The sequence below is a fragment of the Cuculus canorus genome, chromosome 1 (genome assembly GCF_017976375.1).
Source record: "Cuculus canorus isolate bCucCan1 chromosome 1, bCucCan1.pri, whole genome shotgun sequence".
Classification (NCBI taxonomy): domain Eukaryota; kingdom Metazoa; phylum Chordata; class Aves; order Cuculiformes; family Cuculidae; genus Cuculus; species Cuculus canorus.
The window spans coordinates 20,310,154-20,330,434 of record NC_071401.1 but is presented as its reverse complement, the minus strand read 5'-3'; the positions used below and the strand labels follow the sequence as shown (position 1 = coordinate 20,330,434).

General features: G+C 35.5%; 1 protein-coding gene across 2 annotated transcripts in view; it reads left to right on the top strand.

Moving 5' to 3' along the window:
• Window positions 1-20,071, top strand: part of SACS (sacsin molecular chaperone) — a 37,281-nt gene extending 17,210 nt beyond the window's left edge. The window contains exons 8-10 of one of the 2 annotated variants that reach the window (XM_054056879.1): window positions 1,040-1,131; window positions 3,825-3,851; window positions 5,224-20,071. In XM_054056879.1, coding sequence (XP_053912854.1) covers window positions 1,040-1,131; window positions 3,825-3,851; window positions 5,224-16,784 — 11,680 coding nt within the window. In that variant the 3' untranslated portion in view covers window positions 16,785-20,071. The remainder of the gene's footprint in view (window positions 1-1,039; window positions 1,132-3,824; window positions 3,852-5,223) is intronic. The other variant, XM_054056880.1, reaches the window with a different exon arrangement.
• The last annotated feature ends 210 nt before the right edge of the window (window positions 20,072-20,281 follow it).

Here is a 20,281-nt window from a genome sequence, read left to right as displayed (position 1 = left end):
CAGTATACTAATACAGAAGACATTCTCATGATGAGACTAACAAATTATAGCCTTGCTTCACAATAGTCATAAGATACATTTTTTGGCAATTTAGCGATACCACTGTATCTTATTCAGTTCATGTTCTGTGGCTAATGGGCTTAGTTTGGTTAGTCTTGAAAAGCATGTTATACCAGGCATAAATGTATTTGCTAGATATGATAATAAAGAAATATGGAATAGTAATGCTTTATTTGTCTCTATTTCTGCCTACAGTAATTATTTTTAATTCTAATATTATAAATATGATAAATTACTTATGCTAGATATTTTAAAGCACTTTAAACTTAATAGTTGGTTCTTTACGTATTCAAATTCAGAGCCTGCTTAAAAAGCTGAAATAAGCTTTTTCTTTCTCTTAACAACTGTGGAAGAACAAGAAAGATTAAGTGTTGGTTTATGTATAACTGACGTGCGTGCTGTCAGAGTTACATAGGATAGTTATTTTTCAGGAAGACCAAAGCCCTAAAAAACTATTTAGTTTTAAGTCTTAACATAAAGGAACAGGAGAGAAGGACAAGATGAGAGTGATTCTTGGCTATGACAATCTTAACCACTGTCTGGAGATCATTTTTGATTCCAAGTCCCAGAATTACATGTTGTATTTCCTGTATGCTTTCAAATAGAATAGTTAAAGAGATGTAGGATAGTAGGTGTCGTTTTACCTTTTTTTTTTTTAATAGAATACAAATAGATGAAAATAGCTTTCTAATCCCAGTTTTTCCATCAAAAGAGAACTTTCTTAGACCTTCTTTGGAAAGAAGAGTAGCTGGGAAAAATAGTTTGGTGCTACTTTCAGCTTCCTAATGTACGTTTCTCATTTACAAGAAAATGCCTATTGAAAGCCCAATTCTACATGTGTAAGCAATAACTTTGCAGGTGACTGCCTTACCATGAGGTAATGTGTCGGTAATTTGTAACAGTAACATGAAGGAATTAGATGCTTTGCTAAATTGTGTTTTGTTTTTCTTGTTTGTTTGTTTTTTTATGTTGTGCTTAGATCACTCTTTCCTGGCTTGGAAGGAAAGTTACTTTCTGATGATCTGAAACCTGAGATTCTAGCTGCTTTGAAAGAAGCTGCCAAAAGCCGAGGTAATGTGTCTTTTGTATTCACATGTGGTGAAAAAGATTACTGATGGTTGAAAAGAGTAGTTCTAAACAAAAGTTTAAAGCAATATCTTTTTTGAAAGTGAGTTCATATAAATAATTAGATCATCTAAAAGATATATTTAAGATATGCTAGACTGGGTTTTTAAAATCTGAAATGACAGAAATGAAAATTATAAATGAACAAAAATGCAAAGGTAAGGGAAGTCGGCTGAAAGTTTATAAAATAAGAATAGATATTCACTTAGTAAAACGTATTCAAGGTTCAGTAACTTTGTGCAAATAGCGTGCCTCCACTTAAGACAGTCTGAGTTCTATTTCAGGTTTGTAGTTTCTGCTTATACAGTAGATGTGTCATGATTTTGGTATTGTGGATCATGTCTTTGCTCACAATCGCAAGTGATCACTTCGGTGCATTTTTTTAAAACCAGATGAAACTATGTTGAGCCTCATGCATACTGTAGACCATATAATTTCATCAGTGTTCCCTGAGTCTTAATTCATAGCTTATGGTTGTGTCAATTTGAACCTACTGAAATAATTCTGATCTTGATCAAAAGACTTGGTGAAGAAGTTTGCTGCATGTTTGTATTTGACTGGTAAATTTGAAGTCTAAGTCTCAGAAATCTTTACGTGCAATTCAAAACCAAGTCACTTTTCAGCTTATTTTTAAACAGTTTGAGTATATGATGAGCTATTTTACTCATCAATACCTAGAAAATGTGCTTTTTGTAAAAAAGTCCTCATCTCTCTTTTTTTTAAATTACTCAATTTATCATATTTCTTTTTTTAGACTGAAGACATTAGAACAAGACATGGAACTCTATAAATCATTGTGTTGATTTGCTTTAGTTGATACCATTTATCATGGTTTTCAGTCATTCAGTCACAATCTATTTCTTAAGTCTGTGTTCTGACCTTTTATCCCCTTCAATGCTTTATATGCTCTTTTCATATTATTCTTCCTGCTCAGTTGGAAGTTTCTCCATGATTTGATCATTACTTTGTTTTCAAAAAGAATAGAAAAATAAGATAACTTTGAGGCTAAAATGATAAGTTTTTAAACTATGGCAAAGCATCTATGAAAAGATTGAAAGAATTGGCAGTGACTTACTGCACAGAGTGAACAGTGTAAATATTTAAAACAATATTGTATGGAAAATGAAATCAGTGCTTGGACTTGAATATGAAGAACAGCAAATCTGAAACTACTATATAGAAGAATTTTCTTTTAAAAAGCAGAATTGTCAGAGCCTCATAGGCATATAATATGATGGGTGTTGTTTCAGTAGAATATGCTTTTTAAGTTTTCTTTTTACTGTTAATTTCCACCAGCACTTTTTAAAAACTTATTTTGTTTTGCTTTATTACAGACTATAAACAGTTGAAAGTAGCGACTGCTCTAAATTGTCTATCCAAACAGCAGAGATTGTTAATCTGGGAGAGAACCATGGAGAACTACTATTTACTCTAGTAGTAATTGTTAAGACTTCAAAAGAACAGAAATATGTAGGGATCAAGGCAGCCACTGTGAGATTAGATGGATGAAAAATTGTATGGAAGATGAGAATGTTCCCTTTGAAAAATGCCAGTTCCTCATGATGATACTTTAAGTTGACTTTTAAGATGTATTGTCCTAGACAATTTCCTCCAAACGAATGTCACAAAGCAGCCCAAACCCATGCTTAAATTAAAAAAAAAAAAAGAGAGCAAAACAACCAAAACAAAATACAGGTTTGACAGGCGATATGCTTGAATACATATTTTTCTTTTCTTTTCTTAAAGGAATTCTTTAAGAAATTCTTAAAAAATTTTTTTTTCTTAAATAGAAAAAGTGGAGGTGACTAAATTGAAAAAACCCTACATATTCATAGAGCAATCCCTTGCTGAGTTTTAGGACATTCCTTGATTTCCAGGCTTGGCCTCCAAGTTGCACAAAGTCTATCTATCTAGTCTTTTTAGGTCCTGGGAAGATTTTCGATAACATTTAAGGTCTTGCTTCTGTATTGTTCCTCTGGTAGTTTGTTTGAACGATATTTTTCTAGGGACTTGTTCTTGGTAGGTAGTGTGCCTCTCATTGATTAGTAGAACATATTTGTGTAAATCAATATGAGAATTATAATTCTTCTAAATCTTCTAGAAATGCCTAAGGACTTCTATATAATCTTTTGCAAGATTGTCATGGCCTAATTTTGATTCTAACTCTTCCTGAATTATTTTAAATTCTAAGATTTTTGCCTAATACAATTAGGCACAAAAGCACAACTTAAGTACCATCAAAGTTGCACGTTACAGTAAATAATAAGCGTCAGAGGGGTTTGTAGAGTACCACTACAGTACTATTGAAGTTGTATGTTATTTTAAATAATAAATATTAAAGGGAGTTTTGGCAGGTTTTGAAGCCTTACTTGTCAAGAATTTTATTTATATAGCTGTAGAAATGAAATCAGAGAGATTCCTGCTACAGTTGCAGAAATATAAATTTTTTTTTGTATTAGTTCTTTGAGAAGATGGGATGCAGGGTTTCCGTTATTGTGCTGTGCAAGGACTACGGGATCTTACTTCTCTCCTGAAATGTGTACTGTATTTTTCTATTTAATAACTGTTTCTATGTTTCTTAGTGTATTAATGTGTAACTCATGAGATGTTTTCTAAAAATGGATTTGATTGTATTCTAGCCCAACAGCTTCTCTGGGGATTTTCAGGTATGATTAATAACTGAAGATGTGCTGGTTTGGATTGAAGACTGATATTTGTGTGAATTTGGTCATTCGTTATTCTCATTGCCCCAATTTTCTCGTAAACAAAAGTTCCCAAACAGAACTGCCAAAAGATAGCTACTAACGATAATTATTAACAGAGTTTTAATTACAGTTGAGGGGAAAATGCATATTGATGCAGAAAACTTTGTAGTTGTGTTACACAGAAATGATCGATATTAATTTAGTTTATTAATATATTTTTTAATAAATTCTTATGCTATAGGAAGTATTTGAAGTATCTTAAAATCCCATGTATAGATTTTAAAACAGTGTTTCTAATGTTCTTTACTTAAGGAATGGGATTTAAGCTCAGCTTTTAAGCTTCTTATTTTGCTGTCCCACAGCTGCAAGTATTTTTCACTTTCACAAGGCTACTGTGTTTACCTTTCTTTTTTGTTTAATAGAAATAACTGAATGCATAGCTCTGCAGGCATGAAGTAAAATGAAAAAGAATTTTTTTCTGAAGGATTTCTTACTATTTCAAGCAGACCAGGGACAAGACAGATCTTTAATTGGATTGTTGCTTTTGATGAAATGGCAGTGCTATGTTGATGGAAGAAAGATCTGAAATTCAAATAAATGCCTTGCTTCCATATCTGTCATATTTTTTGACTTTGTTGGGAGGTAGTGATATGTTCATATTCTGTACTATTTTCTTACCCCGAGACATTCTGTAATTTCTAAGTATAAGGTTAAGACATGAATGTTGATATATATTTCTTTCAGTGAAGACTTTGTTAGTAAGTTTAGATGTATCTGCTTTTATTTTTAGTTTCAGCACTCCTTGCACAACTAAGTTGTTGCTTGTCAGATTTAATGTAAGATCAAATGCACTTGAGCTACTCTTTACTGTATGTAATAATAATCTTTCAAATCTATTTGAATCTTTGCAGTCATAGACAAAGAAATAGTGGATTAGATTGTTATTTTCCACTAGCCAAATAAGCAGTGTAAAGAATCAGCCCAACAAAAAATACATCTGAAGCTTCTGCTTTGATTGTAAATCTGTAGTTGCTGTGTATGCCTGAGAACTCTTGTGTCAAACTAACAAATGTGATAACATTGATAATTTTCAATTTGTTTTTATACTAATATGGAATGTATTTGCTATTAATTAACTCCTGCAAGTGGAGCTGTATCTGCAGTTCTGTTTAACAGGGTTTTTTCCACAAAAAGAAAAGGCAAGGCACAAGTTAGATTTTTAAATTTTTTTAAAGTTTTTCATTCTGTGTCCCCTCCCCTTGAACACCAAAAGCACTTTGTTATATAACTGCTCTGTGATCTTCATGAGTTTGCTTTTTTGTTATAATTTCAGGAAGGCCATGCACTCAGCTGCAGCTTCTGAATCCAGAAAGATTTGCCCGGCTCATTAAGGAAGTTATGAACAGCACATGGCCTGACAGAGACATGGTGGTACGGTGGCATCCAGGTTTGGAAGACAAAAATCACCCACCAGTTTCCTGGCTTAAGATGGTCTGGAAGAATTTATATATACACTTTTCTGACGACTTGAGTGCGTTCGATGACATGCCGCTTATCCCCAAGACGCTGCTGGAGGACACCCAAACATCAGTGGAACTGGTTAGATTTAGGAATCCATCACCTATCATTCTGGAAGATGAATCTGAGACTCAGCTCCCGGAACATTTAGCTGATGTTGTTCATAAAGTTGGTGGAGTTGTACTTAAGAAGTTGGATATTTCTATCCAACATCCACTCATAAAAAAGTATGTGCATCCACCATTACCAAGTGCTGTTTTACAAATAATGGAAAAAATGTCCTTACAGAAACTATGCAGTCAGGTTGCCTCATTCCCGTCAACACAAAAAGATGCTCTTAGGGCATTCTTAGCTAGCTTAACGGATGCAAGTGAAAAAGAGAGAAAAATTATTCAGGAATTACTGATATTTAAAAAAATGGGGAAATCGTCTGAGGAAAGTGACCCTGTTTTTACTACACTAAAAGGTAGTAGAGTATTACACCATACTGCCAAAATTCCTCCTGGTCTAAGATTTTCTGTTCCATTAATTGATGGCAGTGATGAAGCAACTATTCGTTTAGCTAACCTGCTGAAAATAGAACAGCTAAAGAGCACAGATTGCTTAAAGTTTGTTATACAAGACATAAGAAGTGATTTTTATTCATATGATGAAACAACACAGATAATGCAATGGGTTCTTGAAAATCTGACTTTTCTGAAGAATGAGAATGCAGATGTGATAGATTGGCTGATATCACTAAAGTTTATTAAAATTTCACAGGAAAAGATCATGTCAGCAAACGAACTTTTTGATCCTGAAGTAGAACTTCTGCAAAATTTGTTTTATACTGAGGAGGAAATTTGCTTCCCCCCTGTTATTTTTACATCTTCAGATATTCTTCATTCTCTGAGACAAATAGGCTTAAAAAATGAGGCCAATCTTGAGGAAAGCGATATTATGAGAGTGGCAAATAAAATTGAAAGTTTGCATGCTAACTCTGACACCGATCATGATTTACTGTTTAGAAAAGCTAGAACTCTCTTGATGATTTTGAACAAAAACCATACACTGCTTCACTCATCTGAAACAAAAGCTGCACTGAAGAAAATAAAATGGATTCCTGCATGTAAGGAAAGACCTCCCAATTATCCAGGATCCTTAGTTTGGAAAGGAGATCATTGCAATCTGTGTTCACCACCAGAAATGTGTGATATATCTCATGCAATTTTAGTTGGTTCCTCAGTTCCTCTTGTGGAAAATGTCGTGTTGGATATAGAAAAAGCACTTGGCATCCCCACAAAGCCCAGCATTAAAGCAGTCTTAAAACATTTCAAAGTGGTAGTTGATTGGCACAGTTCTAAAACCTTCAGTGATGAGGACTATTATCAATTTCAGCATATCTTGCTTGAAATTTATGGATTTATGCATGATCATCTAGAAGAAGGCAAAGAAGCTTTTAAAGCCCTGAAATTTCCCTGGGTTTGGACAGGTAAAACATTTTGTTCCCTCGCACAAGCAGTGATAAAGTCAGTACCTGATCTTGATCTCCAACCTTATCTACATTATGTGCCGAAAACTATGGCAAAGTTTCACCAGTTATTTATATGTTGTGGTTCAATTGAGCAGTTAACACCAGATCATGTTTCTATGGTCATTCAGAAAATATATCTAAAAAGCGAGCAGTCTCTCACAGAACAGGAGAGTAAACAAAATCTTCACATTATGCTGAGCATCATAAGATGGCTGTACAGCAATCAGATTCCTGCGAGTCTACACACACCCATGCCACTATACAGTGGCAAACTTCCTTATAAACTTGCAATGAGGCCAATTCATGAGTGCTGTTATTGTGATATCAAAGTTGATGACTTAAACGATTTGCTTGAAGATTCTGTTGAACCAATAATTTTGGTGCATGAAGACATACCCATGAAAACCGCTGAGTGGCTGAATGTCCCATGCCTTAGCACAAGATTGATTAATCCAGAAAATATGGGATTTGAGCAATCTGGGCAAAGAGAGCCCCTGACCGTAAGAATTAAAAACATTTTGGAAGAATACCCTTCCATTTCAGATATCTTTAAAGAGCTTCTTCAAAATGCTGATGATGCTAATGCAACGGAATGTAATTTCCTGATTGACATGAGAAGAAATATGGATATAAGAGAGAATCTCTTGGATCCAGGAATGGCAGCATGTCATGGTCCTGCTTTGTGGTCATTCAATAATTCTGAATTTTCTGACTCTGATTTCCTAAATATAACTCGATTAGGAGAGTCTTTAAAACGGAGTGAAGCTGACAAAGTAGGAAAATTTGGACTGGGATTCAATTCTGTCTATCATATCACTGATGTTCCTATTATTTTGAGCCGGGAGTTCATGATTATGTTTGATCCAAATGTTAACCATATCAGTAAGCATATTAGAGATAAATCTAACCCTGGGATCAAAATCAACTGGAGTAAACAACAGAAGAGGCTGCGAAAATTTCCCAATCAGTTTAAGCCATTTATAGGGGTTTTTGGTTGCCAGCTACCACTGACTGTAGAATCTCCATACAGCTACAAAGGAACACTCTTCAGGCTGTCCTTTAGAACTCAACAGGAAGCTAAAGTGAGCGAAGTCAGCAGTGCATGTTACAATACAGCAGACATTTACTCTCTTGTGGATGAATTTAGTATTTGTGGACATAGACTGATAATATTTGCTCAGAGTGTAAATTCAATGGTTTTGAAGTACTTGAAAATTGAGGCAGAAGATCCCGGGGTGGCACAAGATGTTGTTACTATAAAAAAAAATCTGTGTTCTTCCAAAGCTTTGACTGCACCAAATGTAAGTGTTTTAAAGGAAGCAGCTAAACTCATGAAGGTCTGCAGCAGCAGTAGTAAAAAGCTTCCCACTGAAACACCAAAGTCCTCGTGTATCTTACAGATAGTAGTAGAAGAATTTCACCATGTATTTAGACGGATTGCTGATTTACAGTCTCCACTTTTCAGAGGTATGGAAGATGATCCAGCTTCTTTCTTTGAAATGGCTAAGTCAGGACAGGTAAAAAGATCAGCTGATGAATTGCCACAGAAAACAGTAGATTCAACAACATGGCTTATATGTTCTTGCATGGACATTGGAGATGCTTTAAAATTTTCATTGCATGAAAGTGGACGAAGACTAGGTCTTGTTCCCTGTGGTGGGGTAGGAGTGCTGCTGTCTGAAACCCAAGATCAAAAGTGGATGGTGAAACCTAATTGTAACAGCATTGGTGAAGTGTTCTGCTATTTACCTCTACGAATTAAAACAGGATTACCTCTTCATATAAATGGCTGCTTTGCAGTTACTTCAAATCGGAAAGAGATCTGGAAAACAGACACAAAGGGAAGATGGAATACAGTATTCATGAGGCATGTTATTGTAAAAGCCTATATAGAAGCACTTTGTGTTCTGCGTGACATGGCAATCAATGGTGAACTAGTTGGCTACAGTTACTGTTCAGTGTGGCCAGATCCAGATTCAGTTCACGATGATTTTTCTGTTATTTGTCAAGGCTTTTATGAAGATATAGCTCATATGAAAGGCAAAGAAGGGATCAAAGTGTTTTCTGATGGTTTCTCTTGGGTTTCCATGAAGAATGTGAGGTTTTTAGATGACTCTATACTGAAACGACCAGATGTTGGACCGTCAGCCTTTAAGATCTTTCTGAAGTACCTTAAAAAAACTGGTTCCAAAAGTCTGTGTGCTGTAGATCTCCCGTCCTGGGTAAAGACAGGATTTGAAGAAGCAGGATGCAAATATATATTATTGGAGAACACCTTTTCTGAGAAACAGTTCTTTTCTGAGGTATTTTTTCCAAATATTCAGGAGATTGATGCAGAGCTACGTGATCCTTTGATGTGTTACGTTCTTAATGAAAAAGTTGAGGAGTTCTCAGGAATCCTTCGTGTTACTCCATGTATTCCTTGTTCATTGGATGGACACCCATTAGTTACACCGTCAAGACTGATCCATCCTGAAGGAAGAGTTGCAAAGTTATATGATGCTGAAGATGGAAGATTTCCATTTGGCACCACTCAGGATTATCTTAACCCAGTAATTTTGGTTAAACTTGTTCAGTTGGGAATGGCTAAAGATGATATTTTATGGGAAGATCTGATAGAACGTGTAGAGTCAGTAGCTGAAATTAACAAGATTGATCATGCTGCAGCCTGCCTCAGAAGCAGTATTATATTGAGTCTTATTGATGAAAAACTAAAATCAAGGGATCCTAGAGCTAAAGAATTTGTTGCCAGATGCCAAACCATCCCTTTCCTTCCTTTCCTTAGCAAACCAGCGGGCTTTTCACTGCATTGGAAAGGCAGTGATTTTCAGCTTGAAGCGATGTTTTCAGCAACTGATCTTTTCACTGCTGATCATCAAGATATAGTTTGCCTAATACAACCAATTCTTAATGAAAATTCTCCCTCTTTTAAAGGTTGTGGTGTTCTGTCATTAGCTGTCAAAGAATTTTTGGGTTTACTGAAGAAACCAGCTGTTGATTTGGTCATAAATCAGTTAGAAGAAGTTGCAAAGTCATTCGATGGGATCACTTTATATCAAGAAAACATCACTAATGCTTGTTACAAATATTTGCATGAAGCAATGCTACAGAATGAATCAACAAAAGCTATGATAATCGAACAACTGACAAACTGTAGTTTTATTCTAGTTGAGAATGTGTATGTTGATCCAACAAAAGTGTCTTTCCATTTGAACTTTGAAGCAGCACCCTATCTCTATCAGTTGCCTAATAAATACAAAAATAGCTTCCGTGAGCTATTTGAAAGTGTAGGTGTAAGACAGGCTTTTACAGTTGAAGATTTTGCTGGCGTTCTGGAATTAGTAAATCAGGAAAGAGGAACAAAACAACTAACAGAAGACAGCTTTCAGCTTTGCAGGAGAATAATTAGTGAAGGAATATGGGGTCTTATTAGAGAGAAGAAACAGGAGTTTTGTGAGAAGAAGTATGGAGAGATTTTGTTACCTGATACTCGTCTTGCACTTCTGCCTGCAAAATCTTTGTGTTACAATGACTGTCCATGGATTAAAGTTAAAGACACAACTGTTAAGTATTGTCATGGTGATATTCCAAGAGAAGTTGCAGTAAAGCTTGGAGCAATACCAAAACGCCACAAAGCTTTAGAAAGATATGCATCCAACATCTGTTTTACTACCCTTGGAACAGAATTTGGCCAGAAAGAAAAACTGACAAGTAGAATTAAAAGCATTCTTAATGCCTATCCTTCAGAAAAAGAAATGCTGAAAGAGCTTCTTCAGAATGCAGATGATGCAAAAGCTACAGAAATCTGTTTTGTCTTTGATCCTAGACAGCATCCAGCTGATAGAATATTTGATGAGAAATGGGCACCACTTCAAGGACCAGCTCTGTGTGTTTACAACAATCAGCCTTTTACAGAAGATGATATTAGAGGAATTCAGAACCTTGGAAAAGGCACAAAAGTAGGAAATCCATGTAAAACTGGACAATATGGCATAGGGTTCAATTCTGTTTATCATATTACTGATTGCCCTTCTTTCTTATCTGGCAATGATATACTTTGTATTTTTGATCCTCATGCTAGATATGCACCAGGTTCAACATCAACAAGTCCTGGCCGTATGTTTAGAGATTTAGATGCAGATTTCAGAACGCAATTTTCGGATGTACTGGATCTGTACTTAGGTAATCACTTCAAACTGGATAACTGCACAATGTTTAGGTTTCCTCTTCGAAATGGAGAAATGGCAAAAGTATCAGAAATTTCCTCAGTTCCATGCTCAGATAGAATGGTCCAAAATCTTTTAGATAAGCTGCGTACAGATGGAGCAGAACTCTTAATGTTTTTGAACCATATGGAAAAGATTTCTATTTGTGAGATAGAAAAAACAACAGGAGCACTGAATGTGTTGTATTCTGTACAAGGCAAAATCACTGATGGAGACAGACTGAAACGAAAGCAATTCCATGCCTCTGTAATTGACAGTGTAACTAAAAAAAAGCAGCTAAGTGAAATTCCTGTGCAACAGATTACTTACACAATGGACACCGAAGACTCTGAAGGAAATCTTACAACTTGGTTGATTTGTAACAGGTCAGGCTTTTCTGCTATGGAAAAGGTATCCAAAAGTGTGGTTTCAGCCCACAAGAACGAGGACATTACTCTTTTTCCACGTGGTGGGGTAGCAGCTTGCATTACTCATAATTACAAAAAACCCCACAGAGCGTTCTGTTTCTTACCATTATCATTAGAAACTGGATTACCTTTTCATGTGAATGGACACTTTGCTCTGGATTCTGCAAGAAGAAACCTATGGCGTGATGATAATGGTGTTGGAGTAAGAAGTGACTGGAATAGTAGCCTAATGACAGCGCTGATAGCACCAGCCTACGTTGAACTGCTGATTCAGCTGAAGAAACGGTATTTTCCAGGCACTGATCCTACAGTATCAGTGCTGCAAAACACACCTATTCATGTTGTGAAAGACACTTTAAAAAAATTTCTATCCTTTTTTCCAGTTAATAGACTTGATATTCAGCCAGACTGGTATTGCTTAGTGAAAGCAGTTTACAGTTGCATTTATGAAGATTTGAAGCGTCTTTTACCTGTTATGCGAGCTCCAAATATTGATGGCTCTGATTTGCATTCTGCTGTTATCATCACATGGGTTAATATGTCTACTGCGAACAAAGGCAGGCCATTTTTTGACAATTTACTGCAAGATGAATTGCAGCATCTCAAAAATACAGAATACAACATCACAACACGGAAGACAGTGGCTGAAAATGTTTACAGACTCAAGCACTTACTCTTAGAAATTGGATTTAATTTGGTGTATAACTGTGATGAAACTGCAAATCTTTACCACTGTTTGGTAGATGCAGATATTCCTGTCACCTACGTGACACCTGCTGATGTCCGATTATTTTTGATGACATTTTCTCTTCCAGATTCTAATTGCCACATTGGAAAATTACCCTGTCGTCTTCAGCAGACAAATTTGAAACTCTTCCATAGTCTCAAACTGCTGGTTGACTACTGTTTTAAAGATGCAGAAGAAAATGAAATCCAAATTGAGGGCTTGCCACTTCTTATTACTCTTGACAATGTTTTGCAAATTTTTGATTCAAAGCGACCAAAATTCTTAACAACATACCATGAACTGATTCCATCTCGCAAGGATCTCTTTATGAACACATTGTATTTGAGATACAATAGCATTTTACTTGGCAGTGAAGTAGCAAAAGTCTTTGATATCAGAAGTTTTGCTGAGTTGTTATCATCTGTGTTGCCTAGAGAATATAAAACGAGGAATTGTATGAAATGGAAGGAAAACTTTGCAAGTGAATCGTGGCTTAAAAATGCCTGGCATTTTATTACTGAGTCTATAAATATTAAGGAAGAGCAAGAAGATATGCAAGCAAAATTTGATGATGTTGTTGATACTTTGAAGGACTGGGCTTTGCTCCCAGGTGTAAGGTTTACTGTGTCAGCTAACCATATTGTTGTGCCAGAGTGTGATGTTTTGCTGCCCCTCAGCATTATGCATATAGCTGTTTTTCCAAATGCTCAGAATGATAAAGTCTTTCATGTTTTAATGAAAACAGGCTGTATTCAACTGGCCTTGAACAAAATTTGCTCCAAAGATAGTACTTTAGTGCCTTTGTTGTCAGGATGTACAGCAAATATAGATAATCCTTCAAGCATTCTCAAAGCCATACAATATATGGTACAGACATCAACTTTTAGGACTGAAAAGTTAGCAGAAAGTGACTTTGAGGCTCTCTTAATGTACTTCAATTGCAATTTATGTCATTTGACATCTCAGGATGACATTAAAATTTTGAAGTCTCTTCCATGTTATAAAGCAATTAGTGGCAGATACATCAGCATTTCAAAATACGGGACATGTTATGTTCTTACAAAAAATATCCCATCAGTAGAAGTAGATAGATGGACACACTCGACTTCATCAGCTTTTCTTGAAGAGAAGGTTCATTTGAAAGATTTGTATACTGTGCTCGGCTGTGTCTCTGTGGATGATCTTGAAGTTTACTTGAAACACCTTTTGCCAAAAATTGAAAGTCTATCTTATGATGCAAAATTAGAACACTTGATCTACTTAAAGAATAGGCTAACTAGCATTGAAGAAACTTCAGAAATGAAAGAACAGCTGTTTGAAAAGCTTGAAAGCATTTTGATCATTCATGATGCAAGCAATAGATTAAAACCTGCAAAATATTTCTATGACAGGACTGTAAAAGTCTTTGAAGTTATGCTTCCTGAAAAATTCTTTATACCTCAGGATTTCTTTAAGAAACTAGAGCAACTTACAAAACCGAAAAACCAGGCTGCATTCCTTCCATCATGGGTAAGTTTTCTACGACATATCGGATTGAAATTCATTATTTCACAGCAACAGTTACTACAGTTTGCTAAGGAGATCAGCATGCGAGCGAATACAGAAAACTGGTCTAAAGAAACACTGCAGAATACTGTCGATGTCCTCCTTCATCACATATTTCAAGAAAGAACGGACCTTTTGTCAGGAAATTTTCTGAAAGAGTTGTCATTAATTCCTTTTCTGTGCCCTGAACGAGCTCCAGCAGAATTTGTTAGATTTCATCCTCAGTATCAAGAAATTAACGGGACACTTCCTCTTATACGATTCAATGGGGCACAGGTGAATCCTAAATTCAAGCAGACTGATGTGTTGCAGTTGCTGTGGACTTCATGTCCCATTCTTCCTGAGAAAGCAACACCTTTAAGCATCAAAGAGCAAGAGGGAAGTAGTCTTGGTGCTCAAGAACAACTTGAGCAAGTTTTAACTATGCTGAATGTTAATTTGGACCCTCCCCTGGATAAAGTTATCAATAACTGCAGGAACATATGCAATATAACAACTTTGGATGAGGACATGGTGAAAACTAGGGCTAAGGTCCTAAGAAGCATTTATGAATTTCTTAGTACAGAGAAAAGGGAGTTCCGCTTTCAGCTTCGAGGAGTTTCTTTTGTAATGGTGGAAGAAGGTTGGAAGCTCCTTAAGCCTGAAGAGGTTGTAATAAACCTTGAGTATGAATCTGATTTTAAACCTTATCTTTACAAACTTCCTTTAGAACTTGGTACTTTCCATCAGTTATTTAAACATTTGGGTACTGAAGATATTATTTCAACAAAGCAGTATGTTGAAGTTCTAGGCCGCATATTCAAGAGCTCTGAAGGAAAGCAATTGGATCCTAATGAAATGCGCACAGTTAAAAGAGTAGTTTCTGGCCTGTTCAAAAGTCTCCAGAATGATTCTGTTAAGGTTAGGAATGAACTTGAAAATATGAGGGATTTTGTCCTTTACCTTCCCAGTCAAGATGGTAGGTTGGTAAAATCTAGTATCTTAGTTTTTGATGATGCACCCCACTACAAAAGCAGAATCCAAGGTAACATTGGCGTGCAAATGCTTGTTGATCTTAGCCAGTGTTACTTAGGCAAAGACCATGGTTTTCACACAAAACTGATCATGTTATTCCCTCAGAAACTGAGGCCTCGCTTACTTAGCAGTATTCTTGAAGAACAGTTGGACGAAGAGTCTCCCAAAATTTGTCAGTTTGGAGCATTATGTTCTTTGCAGGGAAGGTTGCAGTTACTGTTGTCTTCAGAACAATTCATCACAGGACTCATTAGGATTATGAAGCATGAAAATGACAATGCTTTTTTAGCAAATGAAGAAAAAGCAGTCAGACTCTGCAAAGCTTTGCGAGAAGGTTTGAAAGTTTCCTGTTTTGAGAAGTTGCAAACAACATTACGAGTTAAAGGGTTTGCTCCTATTCCCCATAGCAAAAGTGAAACATTTGCTTTCCTGAAGAGATATGGAAATGCAGTAATATTGCTTTACATACAGCATTCTGACAGCAAAGACATAAATTTCCTGTTAGCATTAGCAATGACCTTAAAATCTGCAACTGACAACCTGATTTCTGATACCTCATATTTAATTGCCATGCTGGGTTGTAATGATATTTACCGTATTGGTGAGAAGCTTGACAGTTTAGGAGTGAAGTATGACTCTTCTGAGCCATCAAAACTTGAACTACCAACACCTGGCACTCCTATACCAGCTGAAATTCACTATACACTTCTCATGGATCCAATGAATGTATTTTATCCTGGCGAATATGTTGGTTACCTTGTTGATGCTGAAGGTGGTGATATATATGGATCATATCAACCAACTTATACCTATGCAATCATTGTACAAGAAGTAGAAAGAGAAGATGATGAAAGTCACAGTTTTCTGGGGAAGATTTACCAGATTGATATTGGATATAGTGAATATAAAATCGTGAGCTCTCTTGACTTGTACAAATTTTCAAGACCAGAAGAAAGTTCTCAAAGCAGGGATAGCGCACCTTCTACCCCAACCAGTCCTACAGAATTTCCAGCACATGGACCGAGGACAATTCCACCTCTCTTCACTGGTAGAGAGAGCCACAAAACAATGTCCTCAAAACATCACTCTCCAAAAAAGATAAAGTCAAACTCGTTGCCAGAAATACTAAGAGAAGTGACATCTGTGATTGAACAGGCTTGGAAGCTTCCAGAATCTGAAAGAAAAAAGATTATTAGGAGGCTGTATCTTAAATGGCACCCAGATAAAAATGCAGACAATCTTGATATAGCTAATGAAGTTTTCAAGCATTTACAGAATGAGATTAACAGACTAGAAAAACAGGCCTTTATGGATCAAAACATGGACAGAGCCTCAAGAAGACCATTTTCATCCTCTGCTTCTCGATTTCAGTCAGATAAGTTTTCATTTCAGAGATTTTATACTTCATGGAATCAAGAAGCAACAAGCCACAAATCTGAAAGGCAACACTATAAAGAAAAGTGTCCATCTTCCATGGGACCATCTCACTCGCAACGCTTTTTCGTCCCACCTACGTTCAGGTCTGTTGGCAATCCTGTAGAGGCACGTCGATGGCTTAGGCAGGCCCGAGCTAACTTTTCAGCTGCAAGAAATGACCTTCATAAAAATGCCAATGAGTGGGTGTGCTTTAAATGCTACCTTTCTACTAAACTGGCCTTGATCGCAGCTGACTACGCTGTGAAGGGCAAATCAGACAAAGACGTAAAACCAGCAGCCCTTGCACAAAAAATAGAGGAATACAGTCAGCAACTTGAAGGGCTTGCAAATGATGTTCAGACATTGGAAGCTTATGGAGTAGATAGCTTAAAAACTAGGTATCCTGACTTACTTCCTTTTCCACAGATTCCCAATGATAGGTTTACTTCAGAAGTTGCCATGAGAGTGATGGAATGTACTGCTTGTATCATAATAAAACTTGAAAACTTTATACAACAAAAAGTATAAGTGATTTGAAGAGGTTAAGGATTGTTTTGTCAAGAGCTTAGATATTTCATGTGATGGGATACAAATGCAATTGTGCAGATCACTGAACATCCAAGAGGTTGCACATTGTTGAGTGGCTTAGAAGTAGTGCACAAAGGAGGATGGTACTGAAGTACTTAGAGCTGAAATTTATTTAAGAGGGATTTTTTTTTTTTAAACTGAGCCTGCTGTATAAGCAAACTGTAAACCATGAATATTTTTTAAAATTTGCAAGGAAACCGAGCTGCAGAAATTAGCTATATGTACAGTATTGTGATTAACTGGCATATTATTGAACTGCACTTTATATAACCAAAGCTTAGCTTTCTGTTAGATGAAGCCTGTAATTATAACCCTTTATTAGATTTTGTTTCATTTACTGTAATGTTTCCAAAACAGTAACGTCAGTTTTCAGTGTACTAATCTTACGACTGGAAAATGATGAAATGGGAGATGGGACGGAAATCAAAATAACTTTGGGGGTATGGCTCCAAAGCATTTCTGTATTTTTTTTTTTTTGTGTTCTGTGGACATTCATGTCATTCATAGTAATGCTTTTATCAGCTGGATCTGATTATGAATTTTCTGCATCATCACATTGTAAACATTTGAAGTATAGTTTAGTACCTGCAAACTGGTACAGTTATTTTAATGCTGCATAACGATACTTGATTTAACATGCAACTTCATGGCATGCATTGATTGCATTTACTTTATTATAAAATAATGAAGTATTTAATATACTTTTTTGCTAGAGCCTGTCATCTTTTGTTTAAGGAAAAACGCATGTGGATGATATGAAATGGGTGAACATTATTATGTGGTGTTTTATGATTTTTTTTGAACAGTTTTCAGATGTCTAAATGCTTGAGTTCCTTTTCTTCTTCCCTGTGTGTGTGCCTTTGTGTTTGTACATATATATTTTTTCACAAACATTGATAATAGTACAACTCAGTAACCCATTTTTGGTATACACTGAGCACTGTTTTTTTGTTACATGTTTAAAGGTGCTGCAATGCAATGCTCTTTTTATTTTCTTGTTCACTACAGCCCTAGGGAAGTCTAATTTTTAGTTCACACTCTTTCTTTTATAGTTTGTAATACTTTTGGTAATGCCATGCAATATGTTCAATGTTAGCTATTTGTAAAAAAAAATAAAAAAAATCAAAAAAATCTGGAAGGATAATGTTATAGGGAAGGATTTTTCTTTGCTGAATCAGCCACATTTGACATAAATGTTAAATATTTTCCAGTGACACGCTATTACAATTGTTTACTTGACAGCACAGTGAAACTGCAGTTTAACTTAAAGAATACAAAGGAAAACATACAATAGTGAGCTTGCAGGACTGATAAGCTCCAATAGCATTATAATTAAATAATAAAAAATGATGAAGGCTTCTTCAGTTTTGTGCAAATTATAAAGGTCTTATTCTCTTCTGAAAAATCTTGCAAGCTGTAGTGGGAAGAAATGTGATGTTTGGAAAACGATACTGCTTCTGATTGTGAAGCCCTAGTATTATTTCTGTTATTAAATTTTAAGTGCCATAATTTTAATAAAGAAAAATGCAAACATATATTTCAGTCTGATGTGTTTTGTTTTTATAAAGTAAGACTAAATTTACCTGTTATTTCAAGCTTTCTTTATATAGGTAAATACACAATGTCTTCAATTAATTCTAGATAATTGTACAAATATCAAAATACCATTAGAAAGGAAAAAAACGTTTTTTTCATGCAATGGCAAATGTTTGCAGTTTTCTCAAAGAAATTGCACATCTTGCTGATTTTTTTTTCAATAAACACCATGTAGGTAAAACAGAAATCCTGACGTCCATGAAATAAATCAGTTTAGTTCATTCCCTATGTTTTTTGAACAGATTCCCTTGTGGCTTTTACTTTGTGTATTAAGTCAGATGAATAGTATTCAAGCTAAGCAAATTCTAGCAAAAGGAAACAGTTCTCTTGTTTTTCAGTTTAAATGGACCTAAAACATAAGATAGCATAGTAGCATGCAAATGAATAACAGAGGAGCACATGCACACCTGCCCATTTTTAGGTGAAATCTTGAGGAAGGAAATCTTTTAAGCATGTAACTGTGTTTTGTAAGCAACTTAAGTTCCCTTACCAATATTATTACGAACCATTAAATTGGCTCCGCAGAACCACTAAACTGTTTTGCCGTATTTTTATTTCCTTTCTTTTGTATATATAAAGTGCTGACACTGCAAGAAATAAAATAGTCTCAGTTCTTAGGAAACTAGTGGTCTGAAGTAATTTTAAATACTGAACCAACCTGAGCACAGCACATTACACATGTTCACATGAGAGAAAATGTCTTTTCAGCTGTGTATATGTCCTAGTTATCTTCCACAGGTACCAGCAACACGTCTAGGAAGAGCAGCTTCAGTAGTCTTGTCTCCTAGGATTATTGGTGTGAGGCTTAGCAAAGATGCGTGGTGCAGGAAACTGATTTAATTATACATTTAGTAGCTTAAATCTAAGGAAGTGTGGTTGTAACAAACATTAGTTTGTTACCATTTATCTTCTGGAAGCATCAGAAGTTTTCCTCTCAAACAATGGCACCTGTTCGAAAAAGCACTGTTCACTTGCCTCAGCAATTAGTGAAAAGAAAACTACCTCTTTTTCTCTATTTTAAGGAAGTAGATTTTTATGTAGCCAACTACCAAAAGAAGAAGAAATGCTTTGTTGTATAAAGAAATGCAGTTTTGCAATATTTGTGCTCAAATCATCAAAGTTTCTAAATTGAAATTACAAAGTTTCTTTGATGATTTGAAAACTAGAATTTAAGAACTATTAGTATAAGGATTACATTCACTTGGTACTTGAGTTGCTTTAAACAAGGCTTTCATAAAATCAATTGTAATTCTTCTGCTATGGAGGGTAGTACCAACTTTGAGATTTCCTATTACTGGGTCTGAACACTTTGAGGAAAGCTGAGTTGGTATTGTGGAACACAGGCAGAAGTAATAGTTCAAAAATAAAATTGACAGCCAAAGTAGATGTTTTCATTTGAAGGAGACATAGGGTTTTGTCACATGGAGGTGTTTGTCAATGAGTTTTTGATAGAAACTTTTTATCTTTGACTTTGGTTTTGTTTGCTTTCTGGATGATTAATTCAGTAGCACTGGCATAAGTTTTTGCTTACTTTCACCTTCTACAAATGAAAACAAAGGAATTCTAGATGTCCAGTGAAACCTAATTGTAAAGAATTTTCTAAATTCTGGAAAGTAAGTTTTTAGTAGGGGCCAAGGTTTTCATTCAATTTTTAAATAAAGTACATTTTACATTCTTAGAGTCTCAGAAAGATAATTTTGTTTTAAAATGAAAACATTCATTTAAGCTGTGTTTCACTTGAACACAAAAGGAGAAGGAGACTTTTCAAAATGTATAAAGTTTATTCAAAAACTCAAGTTTTCAGTTAATTCTTGCAATTTCTTTTTGCATAAAGCTATAGA